This window comes from Gopherus evgoodei, chromosome 2 (assembly GCF_007399415.2).
Source record: "Gopherus evgoodei ecotype Sinaloan lineage chromosome 2, rGopEvg1_v1.p, whole genome shotgun sequence".
Lineage (NCBI taxonomy): Eukaryota > Metazoa > Chordata > Testudines > Testudinidae > Gopherus > Gopherus evgoodei.
The window spans coordinates 64,061,406-64,083,331 of record NC_044323.1 but is presented as its reverse complement, the minus strand read 5'-3'; the positions used below and the strand labels follow the sequence as shown (position 1 = coordinate 64,083,331).

The 21,926-nt window shown below is 45.1% G+C and overlaps 1 protein-coding gene across 1 annotated transcript in view; it reads left to right on the top strand.

The window, feature by feature from the left end:
• Positions 1-14,742, top strand: part of JAZF1 (JAZF zinc finger 1) — a 265,415-nt gene extending 250,673 nt beyond the window's left edge. Inside the window, exon 5 of the mRNA XM_030550851.1 lies at positions 14,464-14,742. Coding sequence (XP_030406711.1) covers positions 14,464-14,640 — 177 coding nt within the window. The 3' untranslated portion in view covers positions 14,641-14,742. The remainder of the gene's footprint in view (positions 1-14,463) is intronic.
• Positions 14,743-21,926: the final 7,184 nt, after the last annotated feature.

Genomic DNA, 21,926 nt, shown 5'->3' with positions numbered 1-21,926 from the left:
AATAAAAATTACCATAGTTTTGGGATAATACGTATCCCTGTTAAGCCCAGATGGGTAAGGACATTTCCTTTAGCTGTCTCACTTCCAGTTAGTTGCTTCTGTTTCCTCATTTCTCCTCTTCATCTAATTTATTTTCTGTATTGATATTTGTTTCCTCTTCCTTTCATTTTGTGTCAATGGTATGTCATGTTTCCTCTTGATCTTCCCTCTGTTTAACCCCCACTCAGAAGAAATATTTGCTGAGTTTAGGTAGGAGTCCTGATACCAAAGGATCATGCACTGGAACTTCCTGCTGGGTGCTGGGTAATAACATTGAAGGCTGTAAAACAGGACCATGGCTACAAACAGGAATATTGATGCACACATACAGTAATTATCAGAATCACTTTACATCTGAAAAGGTCTAAGTTACTTCTGGTTGGAGGAGAGATGATGAATGAACACAGCTTCCTTTTGCCCAGCATTTAGATTATGTGTTTTTATATTATGATGACGATTTATTATTATTTGTATTGTGAGAGTGCCTGGAAGTCCCTGTCAGGATCTGGGCTCCATTCTGCCTGGCCTGGTACAACAGTAAAAGACTGGCTCTGCAACAAAGAGTAGTTAATGTAATTAAGCAGTGTAATTAAGACAAGATTCAGCGGTGAGGGTAACAATATGAGAACATGACCTATGAAGGAAGGCTGAAGGAATTGGGTTTGTTTAGTTTGGAAAAGAGAAGACTGAGAGGGGACCTGATAGCAGTTTTCAGGTATCTAAAAGGGTGTCATCAGGAGGAGGGAGAAAACTTGTTCACCTTAGCCTCCAATGATAGAACAAGAAGCAATGGGCTTAAACTGCAGCAAGGGAGATTTAGGTTGGACATTAGGAAAAAGTTCCTAACTGTCAGGGTAGTTAAACACTGGAATAAATTGCCTAGGGAGGTTGTGGAATCTCCATCTCTGGAGATATTTGAGTAGGTTAGATAAATGTCTGTTAGGGATGGTCTAGAAAGTATTTGGTCCTGCCATGAGGGCAGGGGACTGGACTCGATGACCTCTCGAGGTCCCTTCCAGTCCTAGAGTCTATGAGTCTATGAATATTCTGACGGGGGAGGGAGGATGATGGAAATTGTAATAAGAACATGTTTTTACATGGGCCAGATAAATATCAGAAGTCCCTACTGGCCATCTGCCCCGCTGTTATCCGGTGACAGTTTTCCGTAGGCATCACAGTAGAAGTGAGTCGCACACATTTAATTGCTGTTTTTCAGTCTTATTTTTTTTTAAAGATATGAAATTGTCTACCAATAAATTATAACAATAATATTGTTACTCTAGCGTCTATTTACTGTAATCTGCCTTAGATTTTTCTTCTAATACAATTGTCGGTTTTTTCTAAAATATGACCCTAAGCCTCCTTAAAAAGTTCTAAGTCTCTATATTTGGAAAGATTTTCAAAAGCACCTAAGTAACTCCTTAGTGAGAACTCCTTAGTGAGAGGTAGGTGAGGTAATATCTTTTATCGGAGAACATTCTGTTGGTAAAAGATGTAAGCTTTTGCATAACTCATTGACTTCTAGATGCTCTAGAGCAGGGGCGGGCAAACTTTTTGGTCTGAGGGCTGCATCAAGTTTCCAAAATTGTATGGCCGGCTGGTTAGGGGAGGCAGTGCCTCCCCAAACAGCCAGGTGTGGCCCATCCCCGCCTCTCCTGCTTCTCGTCCCCTGGCAGCCTCCCCAGGCTGCCCCATCCAGCCCCTGGATCCCCCACCACCCCATCCAACCCCTCTCCTTCCTGACTGCCCCCCCGGACGCCATTCAACCCCCCGTTCCCTGCCCTCTGACCACCCCGAGCCCTATCCACACCCCCGCCCCTGACCACCACCCCTAACTGCCCTGCCCTCTATCCAACCCCCCTGCTCCCTATCTCCTTACCGCGCTGCCTGGAGCACCGGTAGCTAGCGGCGCTAGAGCTATGCCGCCCAGAGCAGGAGGACAGGCAGCCACACCATCTGGCTGGAGCCAGCCATGCCACCGCACAGCACAGAGACTGGGTCAGGCTGGGCTCTGCAACTGCACTGCCCCAGGAGCTCACAGCCCTGCCACCCAGAGCACTGCACCAGTGGCGCAGTGAGCTGAGGCTGCAGGGGATGGGGAACAACAGGGAAAGGGCCAGGGGCAAGCATCCTGGGCCAGGAACTCAGGGGCCAGACAGGAGGGTCCCGTGGGCTGGATGTGGCCCGTAGTTTGCCCACCTCTGCTCTAGAGTGTTCCTATATAACTGTATTTATGTATTATTTATCTTATACATATTTGAAATTTTTAATTTGATCTTTAGCAGTGGTCTAAATGGGTTCCATTGAATCCAAGATATATGTGATATATTTGAGCTTTGTTTCTCCAAAGCTAAACGTTAGGCTCCTAAATCCACATGTAGGTGTATATTGAAGACAGCGGGGTTTATGTTTCTAAGGCACTTCTGAAAATCGCAGTCTTGTGGGGCCAAAATATGGATTTAAGAGCATAGCATTAGACTCTTACTTCGATAATGTTGGCCAATGTCAATAATGTGTTAGACAAGCAAGGCTGAAACTTATCTGAAGTATCTTTAAAGCCGAGGAGCCTATTTAGACAACTGCTACAGATCCAATGAAAAGTTTCAAATATATGTAACAGAAATAATACATGAATACATAATGTCTGTGTATAGAGTATCTACCACATAGTCTCTGGTCTATGGTAAACATAATAAAAATAGGAGAGTATTTTAAGTGCCCACAAAACTTCCAGATAAGGTTGTTCAAGTGCATTTCCTATCAACAAGTCACTAAAAATCCAGGAAGTCAGCAGTTAGGGTGGGGGTGGGCAAGCTACGGCCCATGGGACTGTCCTGCCTGGCCCCTGAGCTCCTGGCCCGGGAGGCTCACCCCTGGCCCCTCCCCCACAGCCTCAGCTCGCTCGCTCTGCCACTGGCGCAATGCTCTGGGCAGCGAGCTGTGAGCTCCTGGGGCAGCACAACTGCAGAGTCTGGCCTGACCCGGTCTCTGTGCTGCGCGGTGGCAGTAGTGTGACCCAGCTCCAGCTGGGCAGCACGACTGTAGCACCACCAGTGCTCCAGGCAGTGCGGTAAGGGGGCAGGGATGGTGGTCAGGGGGCGGGGATGTGGATGCTGGTCGGGGGGAAACACGGGGTTGAATGGGGGCAGGAGTCCCAGGGGGCAGTCAGGAAGGAGGGGGGGTTGGATGGGGCAGCAGAGGGCAGTCAGGGGACAGGGAAAAGGAGTGGTTGGATGGGGCGGCCGTCCCAGGGGGGCGTCAGGAATGAGAGGAGGAGTTGGATGGGGCGGCGGGGGTCTGGGGGCAGTCAGAGGACAGGGAGCAAGGGTGTGTGGATGGGGCAGGGGTTCCAGAGGGGCCGTCAGGGAACAGGGGGTGTTGGATGGGGCAGAAGTCTGGGGGCGAAGGGGGCAGATAGGAGGTGGGGGCCAGGCCATGACCCCCTCCCCTAACTGGCCCTCCATACAATTTACGAAATCTGATGCGGCCCTGAGGCCAAAAAGTTTGCCCGGCCCTGAGTTAGGGCATCATACGCATCCACACCAAACTCAGTTCACGTATCTCACCATTCAAATATTACAACTGAGCAGATACACTCAGAATTCTCATTGACACAACAAATTCCCTTTCACTTCCAACATGTAGCCACCCACAATGCACACATCCAGTTCCTCTGCACAAGGCACACTTCAGCTCCAAGCTCATAGTTTTTCCATGTACAAATAACACATTATTGAGTTTCTCCAGTGCACATACATTTAGAGAGCGTACATCATCCCAGAAAGGGAATTGGGTATGGAGGTTACAGATCCGAGTGCATCTGCTTTACTGTGATGGCTGAATGGAAAGTTCGGGAGTTGAGGTTGGTCTAAAAGTGAACATTGCCTTAACTGGTGATTTCTGAGGTTTTTGATGACTGTATTGTTAGGAAATGCACTTGAGCAACATCAGCTACATATTTTGAAGGCAGCGGTTTCCTGGTGTTTTTAGAATTTGTAAAAGCTCAGGGTATGATTGGGCAGAGGGCAGCCAAGATCAGTTGGCAAGAGGACATGTAATGATAGCTATAAGCATGGGGAAAACAAGATTAGCGGGGACTGCCGGTTGTAAATGGGGGCTTGGAAAGACTGGGGGCAGCAGTGTCTGGTGGGCTATGTAAGGTATAGAGTGGAGACAGTGTAGTGTGCAGCACAAGTTTGCAGATAGGGATGTAGTTAGAGGGTTGTTGGGTAGGGGGAAATTGGAGAACAGCAAAGGTTCGGCAATCAAGAGTGCAGGGGAGGCTGTGGTAGCACGAGGGGGAGGATATGGGCTGTGTTGAATGGGTGGCATTGGAGTTCACAGAGGCAGCATAGGGTTGGGGAAGTGAGAGCCTATGGAGAGGCGGGATTAGCAGGGAGTTTGGGGCAGGGCAGATCACTCTGTAATAGGCAGGATGTCTTTTATGCTGGCAGGATCTGTAATTAATTTTTTTTGGATCTTTCCCAGCTAAGAAATCCTTCCCCTGAGTGGGCAGAGTTTCTCTGTGCTTTACCAACTGGGCTCCCCCTGCTTATGGAGATCCACCTATTGCAAAGAAACCTATGCCTCTAAGGAGCATTATTTCCTTGGATCCTGCCTATAAAAGGGGATGGGAAGGGTTCAGTGAGCCTGATGGGCCTGGGCTCCCTGAGGCTGGGAAGCCCAGTGGTCTTTCTCTTGAAAATACTGGCAACTGTCCAAATGGTGACCCCTTCCAGCACCCTCAAAGAATGCTAAGATATCAGTCTCCCCAGAAGAGAATGGGCCTCCTCTCTCCTTCCCATGCACCCCTCCCCAAAGCCTCCTAAGGGTGAGCTTTGGGGGAGCCAAGACAGAGAGGCTGGAAGTGGGAGTTGATTTAAGGGCAAAGGAACATGGGAGAGGCTGGGCAGGCATGAGATAACAAGCAGTGGACGGGGGAGGGCGGGGCATAGAGAAAGAACAAGCCTGGTGGGGTAGATGGAAGAGTGAGAGGAGGAAGCAGACCTGTGGCTCATGGAGTTTGTGAGAGGGAGTGGATGAGAATTGTGCAACAGAAGCAAGTCCAGTACCTGAGAGAAAGAGGCTTGTCCATGGGGCAGTTTTCTTGCCCTCCTCCACTAAAGATGGCACCTAAAAGCAGCTACGTTTGTCTGGTCAGGAGCAAGCAACTCCTGCATTAATAACCTCGCTGTGTGTAAGGTAAACACCAGAGACTGTGCAAAAATTAAAGTAAGTGTCCAAGCACACCAAGCACTAAACAGAATAGAATGAAACCCCCAAACAACTACATTCATGTCCCTGTCTCATATCCTTGCACTATTCCTGTACATGATCCCAAACTTTAATGCCTTAGCTAGTGGTCGCATCCTAGGGCATACTGTCCTGCCAAACTAATGCCACTGTAGCCACACAAATGCACCAATACCATTACTAGAACTCTTTGATATCTCCTGTTCTGATCCTAGTTTCATTGTTCTTCCATCTAGTTTAAGATTTCTGAATGTCTTTCCATGCTTCAGCCTTCTTCCTCAACCGTATGTGTGTCTCATCATTAATCTAAGTATCTAGAGCAATAAAAGTGACAGATGGGTCTGGCAGGGTTGTTCTCTAGACCTCAACAAATTTAACCCAAGACACGCAACAAGGTGTTTATATTAGAGCAGTGGAAAAAATTAGGAAGAGTTGACTTGAAGTTCCAACAAAAGTTTTCTTTCAGTGCTTTTATGGAGAGATGTAGATCAAGTTTCATGTTGCATTGGTTTCTCATAGCCTGAACATTTTGCCATTTTTTCAAACCCTTCTCTATCCCTGTTAATCTTAAAACACAAGCCAAGATGGAATTTCCTAGCACCTTCTGCCTGGAAAAAGGCTGTGCTGTCTTTTTCATCCATCTGATTTCTGCACATGAGGTGTTTCAGAATAACTCATTAAAGAATCCAATAACCAAGTTTCAAGTAAACCCGAAGTGAAACATTTGCCATAAATGATCATGTTATTGCCATGCAAACTGAGGGTATTTATGCTCTGTAGCTTTTACTGCACAGATGCCACCATTAACTGTACATTTTACTTCTAGTATAATTGCCAAATAACTCTCTCTTAAGTTGAAGTTAAAAAAGGGAAAACTTCTTGCACATTACTCTGGGCAAACTTTTCAAAAGTTTCTAAAGATAAACTTAGCTTGTGTTGGGTCATTCCTCCATCGCCCCTCCCCCACCCCCGCACACTGTAGCTGAAGATTAGCATTTCATCCCCGATACTTTGTGCTTGAAAATGTGATGAAGCTTGAGAACAAATAGTTCATAGGCTTCATTTTATACTAAGTTGGAGACAGTTGCTTTAACAAAACAAAAAAAATATGTAGCTGAAGAGGCACAGTTCTGTGTGAAATGGGTCAGGAGAAACTTTCCGTGGAGTGTAAGGTGAGATGGGGCATTGTAATGTAGTCTCCTCTACAGCACACTTACCTTCTTTTTTCCTCTCTCTCTCCTTAATGTGGGCTCCGCTGATCACTGATTCTCTAGTAAAGGTTGAAAGTTGTGTAATATTTCTACTGATATGAATTGCTTGAAATTGTGTCAGGCAAAATCAGCACAGGATTGGGCGCAAAGATTTGTTACTCGGGAGCATAGAATACAACATATCCCAGTTCAGAATAGATACATCATTGATTGTTCGGAATCAGACTTTAGGAGGACATGTGCTGTGGGAGGTATTACCTTACTTGTATTTCCTGGTTTTCTGATGTTTTTGTTTTGTTATTTCCTGCTTCTGAGGTTTCAGTTTTTGGCTACCAACTTTCATGTTCTGTAAGAGTACAAAGGAATCACAACCCTTTAATGAAGCTTTTTTGTTAGTGAATTGTCCAGCAGCAGCTGTAGAGTGAAGGTCATAATCAGAGGGCTTGATATTCTGAACTTCCACACAGCATGAGCTCTGGGTAGGCATAGCTCAGATTCCCATCTTAACAAAACCCTTCTTGTCCCTTATAACTATTAGAAGGCCGTGTTCAGCATAGTAAAAATTCCTGAATCTAAGCCTGGCTGACTATGCCCTTACGTTCTGGGTAGTAATTAGTGCATATTACTATAGAGTTCTCATCCTCTTAGTTTAGTAATCATAGTAAGTGTAGCCAATCAAACCTACAAGCTTTAGAAAGGAGTTGAGCTCTAGGGCTGCGGCCTTGTCGTAGTAATTGCTCATTGAATGTCCATAAACCTTTCCTCTGGAAGAACAAGAAAAACACTATCCCCTGGACAGTTCACAGCTGCTACAATGAAAGTCAATCTCAGACTTTCCTAGTTTATTCAAAGGCCCGGACCCTTGAAGAGGAAGCAGATAAAATACTTGGGGCTTGTCTACATGGCTCAGCAAACTGCATGAGAGGGGTGTGATTTATAGAGTGCTCTGACTGCCCCACGAAGACTCTGTGGGTGTGATGTAAAAGGCACCTACTTCTACATTAACACTTCTACATTAGCTATCTTTCAGGTAGTTGCAGCAGGGTCCACATGGGGCATTTAGTGCACTCTACAAGTCACACACTTCTAATGAACTTTCCTGTGCCATGTAAACAAGCCTTGAGAGAAAGAGCATGCCTCAATTAGATGAGTCTTTAATTAATCATCCAACCCACTAAAGGCAGATACATAAAATGTCACAGCTTAGCTAGACAACCACGGCCAGTCTCAAAATCTGCAAGAAGAATGTAAGATGTTAGCACAGAAGGAAAGCAACAGAGGCTTTCAACCAGTCTTAGTACAAGGCTCTCAAGCTGCCAGCTTCCTGATCCTGCAAGTGAAACTAAAAGATACCTAAGGATTTTCTCAGACAAAGTTGACATCTTCCCTTAAAGGCAAAATATGCAGGAACTGTGATGGTAGCAATTCTAAGCATAGTAGTTCTTCTCTAAGACAGCTAGAGAACTCTGGTTTCAGTGGTAAATATACACAAACATGGTTATTTATTTTTCAAGTGTGTTTTAAGGGTCAGGGGCTTAGAGAAACGGGGAGGTTTGTGAAATCATGTGAAAGTCCAACCTAAAGGTGACTGTTTCCTGTGTACTTAGTTCTCTAGGTATTGTACATGTACGGCAGTGTTCTATTTACCATAGTGGGCAGCATATGCAGCTTTCTATGTGTTATGTGGGCTGAATCTGCACACAATAATTATAAATATAAATATATATATATACACACACAACCTGTATGATCCTGAGGATGTCACATGGGCCGCAGTTGTGTGCTGACTTGGCAATGGGGTTGAGAACCACTGATGTAAGGCTATCAAGCTTTCTTGCTGTCTCATGAAAAAAAATAAAAATCTTAAAATAAAAATAGGGCAAATGGTGATAGCTGCTTTGAGCCCTTTGAAGGAGTATAGCTGAATACAACTGTGCTCACTCATTTTTGCTTGAATATATTCCTTAGAGTTTGTCTAAAGATACGTAGAGCGTGGAAGACTAGCACAACATAGACTTATCCCCCAGCTCATTGCGTGCTAACTGTCCACGTGGAACCTACTGCCATACACTAAAAGTTTCACTGTGTTTTGATCCACCCTGCTTTGAAACGGGAGATTAAAGTGCACCACAGAATTTTTCATGCAAGGCAGCAGGGCCCACACAGGCAGGTGGTAGGCTACAAGCTAGCGTAAGATAGATTTACACCCCAGCTTGCCGTGAACAGTTGGTAAGACAAGCCCTAAGTCAACTTCCTGGTGTTTTTCCAATAGCATTAAATGGACCATTGGAAAATGCTTATTCAAAGTGTTAGGAAGTAAAGAGCATCTATTTTCCTTTGAGTGAGGGTCCCTGTGTGTATTCCAAACATAGGTGTGCCGTGCGCTGGAAGTTTTCAGCAGCAGTCTGTTGACCTGTACGCAGGTCGTATGTTGCCTCATGTTCCAAGCAAGGTTATGAGGCCATGCGGGGTGACGCCTCCTCAGTTCCCTCATAGTGCTATGTGGTTGGAGTCAGAATCTTCTTGCTCGTAATCTCTACAAGAACAACTGTCCGTTGTATTTAGTTAGCTAGTTTGTTTTTTCTTCTTAGTTTTGTACATTGTCTATGGTGTAGTTACTTGCCCCACTCGGGGGCTGCCCCGACTTTCTGGGGGGACTATGCTCTGCATTCTGGGATTTAAGAACTGTGCCTTATGCCCTCAATTCGTTCTCCGTGAGAGATGAGCACTGCCGTTGCTTATACTACCACGGAGAAGTGCATCTTGCCACATATTGCGACATCTCTAAGTCCTTTCCCCTGCAGACCCATGAGGCTCATCTCCTGCGACTCAGGAAGTTCCTCATGGAAGAAGCTCTCCAGCCCCTTGCAGAGTCCGATCCTGGACTGACAGAACCAGCAGTGCACTACCCTTCACCAGTGGTGAGCATCCTACCTACCACACAGGTCTGACAAGGTCAAGCATGTGGACTGCACCTGCCACCTCCTAAGGTTCCCCATGCAGAGGGTAAAGCTAAAAAAGAGGCAACATAGGTAGCGTTGGTTACCACACTAACCATACCACAAGACAGCCCTCCATGCTGTGCATCTCCACCACATGAGCCCCCTTGCTCTGCACCACATACACACCCCTGCTTCAGCAGTCAGCGGGACGTGCCATGGACAGCTGGACGAGCCAAACACTTGCTCCCCACAGTGCACTTCAACCTGCCATATTCCCCCCTTGCTGCTGCTTTTGGCTTCGCAGCCCCACCACCAACGGATGCACTTCTTTTCCTGGGCTGGAGACCAAACCCCATGGTTGCAGGACCACTTTCATTGACAGCTGCCGCCATCCGAGATCTCTCTGGACTCCAAGGCTTTTTCAGCAAAGGAACCATCATTCTCCCCGGTCCCCAGGCATTGCTCAGACTCCTGGGCATGGCCACCGCACCAGGCAGGGTATGCCCCAACCCTGCCGCATTGGTATGTGTACTCTTGGGGCCTGGAGTATCTCTAGGACTAGACCCCCTGAGCACATTGGCCAACATGGGACACTTACCACCACCCATATTCATCTTCTCATGCCTTGAACCCTTCCATCTGGGCCCCTTCACCAGAACCGTCCAGCTCGGACCTAGAGGCAGAGACAGCAAGGGAGCCGATCCCGACAACAGCCTCCTGTCTGGACGGAGCACTGATTCCCCTGACCCTCTCGCCACCTGATGACCACCACTAATACCAGGAGCTGCTGCAGAGGGTGGCCCTGAATTTGGGTGTCCCATGGGCAGAAATCCAGGACCAACACCATCAGCTCCTAGACATTCTCCAGCCTAGGGGACTGTCCTGCATTGCATTTCCCATAAACAAAGCCATCCTTCGAACTGCACGGGCGGTCTGGCACACACCAGTGTCCTTCACCCCCACAGCCATCCAAAGGGGCTGATTGCCTTCCCCTGACTCCTTCCCACTTCGCTGGTGGCGCACGCAGCAATGGAACAGGTGAGGCAGCACTCACACACCTCCACTCTTCCAGATAGGGTGGCAATGCACCTAGAGCATAGTTTACTCCTCTGCAGCCCTGCAATTCTGCACATCAAACTACCAGGCTCTGCTAACAAAGTATGATTTTAAAACTAAGCCAAGCTAGTAGAGTTCTTGGAGCATCTCCTGCAGGACAAGCAACAGCATTTCCAAGCCCTGGTGGAGGAAGGTCACTTGTCGGCCATGTTTACCCTCTAAGCAGTGATGGATGTGGCAGACACATCCTCCCGCTCCCTGCCACAGGCATAGTGATGCAACAGGAGGCCTGACTGCAGTCCTCCGGCTTCCCGAGCGAGATCCACACCACCATCCAGTTTCTCACCTTTGACAAGGGCAAGTCGTTGTCGGCAAAGACAGATGAGTCCCTACAACTCCATAAGGACTCGCAAATGACTCTCCTGTCTCCAGGAGTTTACAGAAGCAACAGAAGTCACCCTGCCAACCATGGCCCTATGCACCGTACCAGCCCATGTACACCCAGTATCAGGACCCTGCCTGACAGCACCCCAGATCACAATATCCACAACCGTCAGCCTCTGACACCTACTGTGCCATACCATGGCCCCAATCTAAGGCCCAGTTTTGGCAAGCCCCCCTTACTGCCTCCGGAGCCCATCTTGCCCTATTTGCCCACCACTGGGGCAAGATCACCACGCATCATTGGGTATTGGAGGTTGTGAGATATGGCTATTCTATCGAGTTCATTACCTTCCCCTCTTCCCCTCCAGTGCCTCCTGGGAGTCTCTCTCATCGCAACCTCCTACAGTGTGAGGCAAACACCCTCCTAACGAAAGGTACAATTGAACCCGTGCCTTCCCTCTTCAGTCGGTAAGGGTTTCTACTCCCTATACTTTTCTCATCCCAAAGAAGGGAGGAGGTCTCCGCTCTAGCCTCGATCTCTGCGTACTTAACAATTTCATCAGAAAGGCCATGTTCCATATAGTGATGCTCGCATCAATTATCACCACCTTTCCCCAGGGGGTATGGTTCGCAGCCCTCAACATGAAGAACGCGTACTTGCATAGCGATATCCATCCAGTACATCCAGTTCCTTTGCTTCCATGTGGGTGACAACCACTACCACTTCAGAATTCTCCCCTTTGGTATTGCCATGGCCCCATGAGTCTTCACAGTGGTGGCTGCAGCCCAGCTACAGTGCCTGGGGTATTCTATGTGTGTTTCCTTACTTGGACGACTGGCTCGTGGTGGTGACAATCCTTGCCAAAACGACATCACCCATCCTCACTGTCCACTCGCTCCTCGCCGTATGCTCCTGCGGTGGTGGTGTTGGAGAGGAGCTGAATGTGTTGGTTGTGGATAAGAGGCAGGAATGTGCGGCGGTTAAGCGAACTGCCCGCAGCTCTAGGATATCGATGCACATGTGTGCCTTGTGATAAGTTCAAGACCCTTGTGTGGCACAGCCATCTAAGTGGACTCCCCAACCAGCCAGGGAGACATCCGTAGTAAGGGTGCTTATGGGGCCGGAGGTGGCGAATGGGATGTCTTGCAGCATCGGTCTACCCGGTGAAGGAAGTGCAGACCAGCCATGGATCAGTGTCCAGATGCTTGATGTTGGGCAGACTGAAGGGGACCAGAGTTGTAGACAGTGAATGTAGGTATGTGGTATCACATGGGGTGCAGGCCACCATGTGGCTGAGGAGACAGAGAGAGCGGTGCACTGTGGTGTGTGAGATATGAGCGTTATGTGGGCTGTCAAGGCGGCAAAATGGTCCACCAGAAGGAAGACTTAAGGTGCCATTGAATCTAAGCGTGCCCTGATGTACCCCAGGCGTTGTAGTTGGGCTGTGACCACCGCTCCTCCTGGTAGCCTTGTTCTGGCCCAGATAGTTCTGGTTTCCAGTTCTGGTTACTCAGACTCACCTCCCACCCCCAGTCGGTCTCCCCGATCTGCCAGACCTCCTCACCCAGGACCTGGGCAGAGTCCATCATCCCAGCCCAGACCTGCTTCGATTGATGGCCTGGTTTTTGAATGGGGATTGCATGTAGACAATGCCTGCTCCACTCATACTTATGCACAGCACATGATCTTCCACTCTAGTGTGCTACACAGCGAAATGGAAGCATTTCACCTCCTGGGCACACCACCACCATTTCCCTCAAGTACATCTGTCTCCCCATCACCCTAGACTACCTCTTAGACCTTAAGACCTCAGGCCTCTCCCTTAGCTCTGTCTGGTCCACCTGGTGGCTCTTGGTGCCTTGCTCCCACTTGTGGATGGCCACTTGGTGTTTACTTACCCTACCACCACCCAATTTCTGAAAGAGCTGACAAACGTCTTCCCTCTGGTTTTCACACCTGCCCCTCCTTGGAACTTCAGTCTTGTGCTCTCTGCCCTCACCAGACCTCCCCTTGAGCCCCTGGCCACATGCTCTGTCTCACGCTTATCCATGAAGGTCTTCTTCCTTGTAGCCATCACCTCCACTCGGCAGGGCAGCCAGCTGGTGGCCATGATGGCTGACCGCCCCATCCCCCATATACGTCTTCCATAAGGACAAACCACCCTAAGTTTCTCCCAAAAGTGGTCTCGGAGTTCTACCTCAATCAATCCATCCATTGCCTGGACTTCCATCCTAAATCGCACATCATTTCCACAGACAAGACCCTGCAGTCTGTGGATGTCTGCTGTGCACTCACATTCTACCTAGAGAGGGCCCATGGCTCTCCATGTCTCTTCGTTGCCATTACGGAGAGGTCCATGGGCCACGCCTTCTCCTCTCAGCGCATAGCCAAGTGGATCGCTGCTTGCATCATGGAGTCCAATACCACATGCATAGTCCAAAGCCACACCAATTGGCAGAATTACAGCCCACTCCACAAGGGCCCAAGCAGCCACCTCCACCTTCCTGACAGATGCCCCTGGTATGATATCTGCCAAGTGGCGACCTGGCACTCTGTACACACCTTCACCACTCGCTACAGCAGTGGTTCTCAAACATTTGTACTGGTGACCCCTTTCATACAGCAAGCCTTTGATTGGAACCTTCTTTATAAATTAAAACACTTTTATATTTAACATTATAAATGCTGGAGGCGAAGAGGGGTTTGGGAATGGAAGCTGACAGCTCATGACCCCCCCCATAATAATCTTGTGACCTCCCCCCAAGAGGTCATGACCCCCAGTTTGAGAACCCCTGCACTACAGCACTGACAGAGGGGCAGCCGAAGATGTGACCGTGGACCATGCCATCCTGCGGATGGCTATACCTCTCACGCATCTTCGAGCTGATTGCTGCTTGGTACTCACCCGTGTTTGGAATAGATAGATAGATAGGGACCGTCACTTGAAGAGGAGTAACTGTACCTGTAACTGGAGGTTTTTCAAGATGTGTGGTCCCTATTTGTATTCCAATATCCGCCCACTGTCCCCGCCGCTGCAGACAGACAGCCCGATTCAGCAGTAAGAGAATGACTAAGGGAGCATCGCCCTGCATGGCCTGTTATAACCTCACCTGGAGTACAAGGCAACGTACAAAGTGCATGCAAGCCAGTGGACACAGCTGCTGAAAACTTCTGGTGCATGGCATGCATGCGCACTCATGTTTGGAATGCAAATAGGGACCACACATCCCGAAGAACTTCCAGTTACAGGTAAGTAACCTCTTCTTTCTTGTCATACCACATATTAATTTTAAGGTTAACCATTTAGTGATAGGTTACAAGGTAAGTTTGACCCATTAAAACTGTATGCCCTGGTTTGCAGACTATGCCTTCCTAGGGCCCAAGCCCTTAGTCGTGTCTTGAATGAATTAGAAGGGAGGGCATATTTGTACTGTAGCAAACACCTAGAGACAGTTACTAATAATTATGCAATTTTGTCCCAAAAAGTTTAGTAGTCTGTTCAGGTTTTTATAGCAGAAAGCCAAGCAATTATGTTAGATGATATATGACAACCAATATTTCACTCTTTCACCCACAGAATGTGAACGGTATAAAGTACCATGCCAAGAATGGCCACAGAACACAGATCCGTGTACGCAAACCATTCAAATGTCGTTGTGGAAAGAGTTACAAGACAGCTCAGGGCTTGCGGCACCACACAATCAATTTCCATCCCCCAGTGTCTGCTGAGATTATCAGGAAGATGCAGCAATAACATGCTGGTCACAAATGTGCCAAGAAATCCTCACCAGCAGTTGCTGATTTTGAAAACAGCCACCTTTTTCAGGGGAAGCATTCAGCACCCTTTAAAAAAAAATAAAATGCATGCTTTAAATTTTTCTGTAATTTGGAATGATGTATCTTTGTAGAGTTAATGATTTTGTACATTTGCACTTGTAATCATCATACCCATTTTCATTACTTTGATATAAGGTGCTAAAAAAAGCTGTAGGTTCTTCAGAACACTTTCCCCAAAACAAAAATAAGGGGGTGTTGCATATTTAGTTGTACTGCAGTGTTAAATAGGGGCGTGAAGAGGAAAGCTTGGCACTGACATCATTTCAAGATTGTAATGTGGTTGAAGATTTTCAACACATCCGTTCATGTGTGTGTAAAACCAAAACAATACCACCATTGTCAAACTGGTTAACATGCCTTACATAATGGAGTTATCAGTGGTGTAGCAAGTCTTTAGGTATTGGAAATATAAATAAGAAAGAATGTTTAACATAATATGCTAAAAATATTTTCATACTTAAATAACATACATAAAAAGGTGTGCTTGCTGTATTTTATATTATCTTGCAAATTCTTTTTTCCCTTTTGAAATGCTGAAAATCTTGCCATTTGAACTAGTAAACAATCACCTTTAGTGTTAGGATTATTACTTTGTTTTTATACAAGATGATGTATTAAGTTCATGCCCATCAAACTTTTGAGGACCAAGATCCCAGGCCAACTAAATATTTTCTCCTGAAATCTACTGTTAGAAAGACACTTCGAAATACTTAAGTGCAAATTTGTGTGTGAGAGAGAAACAATTCTATCTTCATCTCAGATGAAGTTTTAAAGCACTTTGTAGTTCTCTGTTGCCAACAGATGTAATGTTTTATGCGTTGCCAATTCTTGCAACTACAGTACTAACTTATGCCTGTGGTTGCAAATAAAAATTCTAAGCTTGGTTTAAGGAGGTATGTTGCTTTTGTTACAGAAATTTCTAGTGACCCTCCTTCACGTTCATTATATTTTGAAATTTTCTTTGTATATTTTTTGCCTCTTATTTGTAGATCACTGCATTCCAATTGGAAATATCTGTTTAGCTTTACAAATCACTTTGCTGAAATATGACATGAGCCTTATTGAAGATGAAGTGCTTCTTGCAACCAGTGTCAAAGATTGACTTGAAACAAGAGCCATTATAAAATAACTTGTCTGGACCATACATGAACATATATTTCTTACAGTACCATCATGCCTTGAGCTTTCTTCTCTCACAAGTGCTATTCTTTGAAGCTCAGGGTACGTCTGTACTACCCACTGGATCGGCGGGTAGTGTTCGATGTATCAGGGATCCATTTATTGCGTCCAGATGAGACGTGATAAAAAAAATCTATCCACGAATTGACACCCGTACTCCCCCTCGACAGGAAGAGTAAGCGGAGTCGATGGGGGAGGCACGGCAGTCGACTTGCCGCTGTGAGGATGGCCATGTAAGTCAAACTAAGATGCTTTGACTTCAGCTATGTGAACAGCGTAACCAAAGTTGCGAGTTTTAGTTCAAACACGCCCCCGCCCCCACCCCCCCCCGCTAGTGTAGCCCGGGCTTAAAACACCTATAAAAATTCAGACTTATTTCCCATGAAAACAAATTAAGTGTTTTGAAGTGTAGTAACTTTCCTCTCTCCCTGTATTTTGCATGAAAGTTCAAACAAATGGGAAACAGACCTCTCAATTTTTCTAAAACATTTAAAATGAACTTTGAAAAGATGACAATTTTCTGTTAACAAACTACTGACCCCCTCATAATGAGGTTTTAAAGAAGCATTTGCAAAACTCCCATTTAAACAAATCATTGCCTCAAATCCTGAAGAGGAGATAGCGTTGTCTATTTAGTTTAAATGATCCAGACATGAGAATCAACTTGTTGATGTATAAAAGATCTCATTTGGTTAGTTCCTACCTTCTGAACTGTTTTGGCAGCAGATTGGGACAGCAAGTATCATTTGGCTCTGTTCTAGTGCAAGAAACTATAGGCTGGTTATGTTAATTTAATAGCTAAACTGTCATAAAAAGTCATTGCATGTAAATTCCTTTCAACTATGAAAATGAAATTCCAGTTTCTATTTACCTATTCATTGTGACAGTATTATTAAACAGGTAAAGATGGGACTATTTTGTTATACTGTGTATAGTGAATGTATTGTACTGTGTCTGTGAAAAGTGTGCTTTAAATTATATTTTCATATGTTTTGTTGGGGACAAAGTACATTAAGTTTGAAAGTGACAGAGGTTTGTTTTAGAACTGAAGGCAACTTAATGAATCAATATTCCTGTCAAGAAAGCTGCTTATAAATGTAAATCAAATCACATTTAAAATAAACTGCCTCTGACCCAAAACAAATATGACTGCTTCATTATTACTTCTCATTATCTCTAAGGGTGATTAGTTTGATCTGCACAGACTGATAGTATTTTTATGCATTATTTATTTCCTTTTTTGGCAGTTTGTCAATGCAATAATTAAAACCAAATGCACCAAAACATCCGGGCAACTTGGTTAGTTGTCAAATTCTGTGGAATGCTACAAACTATGCTTAAAAAAAGCTACATCAAGATTTTCAATATGTGCCAGTTGTTAGTTGTAACCACCAGCTTCTTTCCTGTTTCCCACACAAAACACACTTCAACATTTTTAAACAAAAAGTGAATTCTTCTGAGGCTGTTCGATAATGACATCTTCATTGATTCAAGACTGGCCAGGTAAAGTGTGCATATTCATATTCCCTGTTGGTCCAAAGCAGCCCAGCTTAGGTGGTCTTCAGGGATGGAGGCATGATTTTGAGATGGATAATTGTCTGAGGATTTGGGAGGTTAAATAGGAACATGCTGTGAGGGTTTGATACCTGTCTGTGGCCCTTTTTGTGAACCAGTCAGAGCAATAGGTAGGTACTTCATAAATGTAAACAAGTACAAATCTCCCTGCTATACATAGCAGTTGGAAGGGAAAAAAAAAAAAAAAAAAAAGATTGCTCGCTTTGTGCAGTAACTGTAGTTCCTCTTCTTTGAGTAGCATCCGTATGGGTGCTCCACTTCAGGTGACTTCTACTTAGTATCCCTAGATGGAGGGGAGAGCTTTGTACTGAAGATAATACTGCAAAATCAAGTGCCACATCAGATCTGACAGCACAGATCAGGGTGTAATGTTTTGAAAACAATACTGAAGCCCATACAAAGGTCCTACATATTTCATATATTGGTACATTCTTCAGTAATGCTGTAGCTGTTGCCTGTGATCTGGGTGAATGTGCTATCTTACCTGTTGGTGGGTGGAGATGGTTACTAAAATGGCCGTCTTCATAGATAAATGCAACAAAGAACAAGCTGCCATTGGTTCAAGCAGAGGTCTCATAAGGTAACGGAGTACCAGGTTGAGATCCCAGGTCAAGATAAGATTTCTAATTTACGGGTAGAGATGCCCTAAACCCTTAATAAACCTAGACGACACCAGGTGAGCAAATATGGAGAATCCTACTGGAGGATGAAAGGCTGATTTGTGGCCAAATGGACCTTAATGGAACTGATAACCCCACTTTCTTTAGCTCCAACAGATAATCCAGGATGACTGAAAGGATGGTATCGACAACACTAATGGAAGAATCTTTCATTTCTGCAAGTAAGTAGTGCTGGTTGATCTTTCTACTATTCAGTAACCCCTGTTGTACTTCTGTAGAGCAGAAGGATTCTAAACCAATGAACCATCCAGGAGCCATGCCTATGATGCACATTCTCTGACAAGAGATGAGGAATGTTCAGGAACTTGACAACAGTTGAACACCCAGGTGAAGCAGGTAAGGGTACCAATCTTGTCTCAGCCAGGTCAGCACTACACAAATAACTCTAGCTCTGTCCTGTCTGGTCTTGTTCATCACTCTTAGTATCAGCGATGTTGACGGAAACACATAGAACAGACCCTTATTCCAAGATAGAAGAAAAACATCTCCCAAGGAATGGTGGCCCAGAAAAGAGGACACTTCCTATTCTTAGGGATGATGAAGACAGCCACCTCTGGCAGTCCCCATCTTAGGGATATGCTATGGGTAAGGCCCTTCGGTTTTGGTTTTTATTTTATTTAATTTTTCCCAGGAATTTTTCAGTTTATTTTGGAGGACTGAAGGATGGGGGGGAAGTATTCAGTAGATTAATGCTTTGATGAATGAAATTCAGCGTGGTTTGCTGCAGAACTAAAACACAATGCCACCTCTGAGTTTAAGAAAACAGTATATCTGTAATTCTCAAATAACTCTCTTCATTTGAATAAAGAGTTTATTGTTGTAGATGTGGAACTATTAGCCTATAAATAGTTATATTTAATAATTGGGCCACACCATTTGCAGCGCATACACTCAACTACGTGTTTTTCTGCTATTTTTTCTTTTTAAATACTTGTGTTCTGAAACATTCTGATACAGATTTTCGTTTTCTTCCCATTTTAGTGTCAGATTTAAACCATTATCTGCTAACAGCTTGAAATGCGTACGTGCTGAGTGTGAGATTCATCAGTACGTTCAGATGCACACGTCCTTCAGAGCTTATGTGCGTGCCTGTTTGTTTGTGTGTAACTTCTAGACTAATACATAGCCTCACTTCAACAGGCAGCTTTTCCTATACACACAGACTAACATTTTATCCTAACACACACATCTTATGCAATGTATTGTATTTTCCTAATAAAACAAGTTCTTTATATATATACACATTTGAATGATACAAAAGTAGGGTGAAAATCAGGAGAGGAAAAAAAACAAATACTTTTTGTAAAGCCTGGGAGGGGGGGGTTGTTAAAAATCAGTTTAAACTGAAAACTAAGGGACTTACCTGTGGAGTACTTGGGTGTCTTAACTCCTATTTGTAATCCTGTGAAAAGCATCTGCTGAGGATATCAGCTGTTGTGGTCTGATTCCCTAAGAGGTAGACTGCTTAAATTGGGATCTGATGAGCTATGCACAGTTTCCATATTTTCATGGCTTCGGCACACAGAAAGGGGATCTTATGCCTCCTTGCTTAATACAGAACAGACAAGATACGTCATCTAGGATGACCCTGCTTGATTTGCCTCTTATGAGAGAGAGAAATGAAGGCAAGTGTTCCTGACAGATCAGAGCTCCAACAGATTGATGTGGAGATAGTGCAGGTGGACAACTCAGGAAACCTGAATTGTGAGGGTATTGAGGTTGGCTCGCCACCTCAACCGTGATGCATCTATTGTTAAAGTCACTGAAAGGACTGGGTGACAGAAAGGAACACATGACAGATATGGAGTTGATTCTTCCATTATCTAAGGAGTTCCTTATTTGTAGACTCACCATCACCTGTCTGTCCAAAGTGTGTCTGACTGGAGCAGTGGAAATATGGCCTTCTGGGATTGGTCACAAAGATGCAAGCTGCCATGTTTCCCAGGAGCTGAAGACTATTCCTTATTGTGATTGGAGGTCACCCCTGAATTGCCCATACCAGACCCAATAAGGATAAAATCTAAGAGAGAGTAGGATCAGGCTCTCAATGAGTGCAAATATGCCCCTGCAAACTGTCTTCTATATAGGGGTGTTAATGTAGACTCTTATTTATATATATATATAGGGGTGTTAATGTAGACTCTTATTTATATATATATATATAAATAAATATATATATATATATATATTTATAAATAAGAGTCTACATTAACACCCCTATATAGAAGACAGAGTTTGCAGGGGCATATTTGCATATATATATTCAGTTGCAGATCCCAACTCCTGGAACAGATGAAAGACCATCTGGTTGGAAGATAGCACTGCTTCGTAGGAATGGCCCTTGAGTAGCCAGTTGTTGAGATATGGGAAAACTAGGATCACTTCTAGTTGGAGGTAAAAAGACAGGATTCTTGAGAACATCCTTGGGACCACAAAAAGGCCGAAGGGTAGCACTCAGTATTGGAAATAATCCTGCCCTATAGTGAAGCATAATTATTTCCTGTGTGATGGGTATATTGTTATATGGAATTATGCAGCATGCAGGTTGAGGACTGAAAATCAAACCACCTCCTTGGAAAAAGGAATTATAGCTGCCAGAGCCACCACCCTGAACTTTTGAGACTTTACAAACTTTTTTAGAAGCCTTAGATCTAAGATTGGTCTCTCCTTGTGCCAAAGAAGGCCAGAGGGTAAATACTTTTAGTAAAATCCCTTGCCCTTGTGAGGAGGAAAAACCTGCTCTATTGCTCCTAATCAAAGGGGAGTTCACGTCTTACCTCAATAAGAGCTTGTGAGAGGGACCGGGAGAGGGGATGGGAGGGAGTGATGTAAAATGGATAGTATGACCTACTTTTCTGTAGTGATCCACCTCCAAGCATGTTGGAAGTAGGCATGGCAGTCCTCAAAGGGGAAAGTGGACTAATGGGCACAGTTTGTAAATCCAAAGGTTTACAAACTGTGTGCCCTATGTTCTTGTGGCAGATGTTCAATAAAAGCCATATCTGTAAGCTTAAATTTGGCCATGATCACCTGATAATTTGTGATCTGAATGCAGGGTTGCTCACGAATAGGCCTTTTGCCTTTTCTGATCCTTGTCATATGCGGTAGACTTAGAGAAGTGCTATCCTACCCCTCATTTACTGCATCCACCACCAGGGAGTGAGGTGGAGTGTGGGAGAAAAGTAGTATTATGATCCCCTTACTTTTTGATCTGCCCACTTAAGTGTGAGCAGAATAATTGCAGGTGTCTGCCATACCATCTTAGCCGGATCTAGGAGCATCTTATTGATGGGTAACACCACCCTGGAAGTTGTTGCTGACTGCAAGACATACACCACTTTGTGCTGTGAATCCTTGTTCTCTTCAAAAAGAATTAAGAGTGTCAGCTATCTTCTTTGAGGTCTTGAAATCACCAACAACCATCAGCTATGGATAACCGCCTGTGAGGGGTAGGGGAAGAGAGCACTGTACAACTTTGTCCTCCTTATTAGATGGTCCCTAGTCTGGGGGGCGCATACAGAAGTGGGGGTAGCATGCAAAGTTGGTTCAATCACTCTTGATAATGAACCTAGATCTTCCCTATGACTTTCAGAGAATGTGTTCCTAAAGGGATATGCTTGAGAACCCTGTACAGAAATAGAAACAGAGGAGGCCAACTGGATGTCTCCTCCATCTCATCCAAAGGAGAAGCACTTGCAGAAAACAGTGGAGAGTCCTGTGGTGCCAAAAGGACAGTAGTCTGGATATCAGGGTCTCGGTACTGAGACAC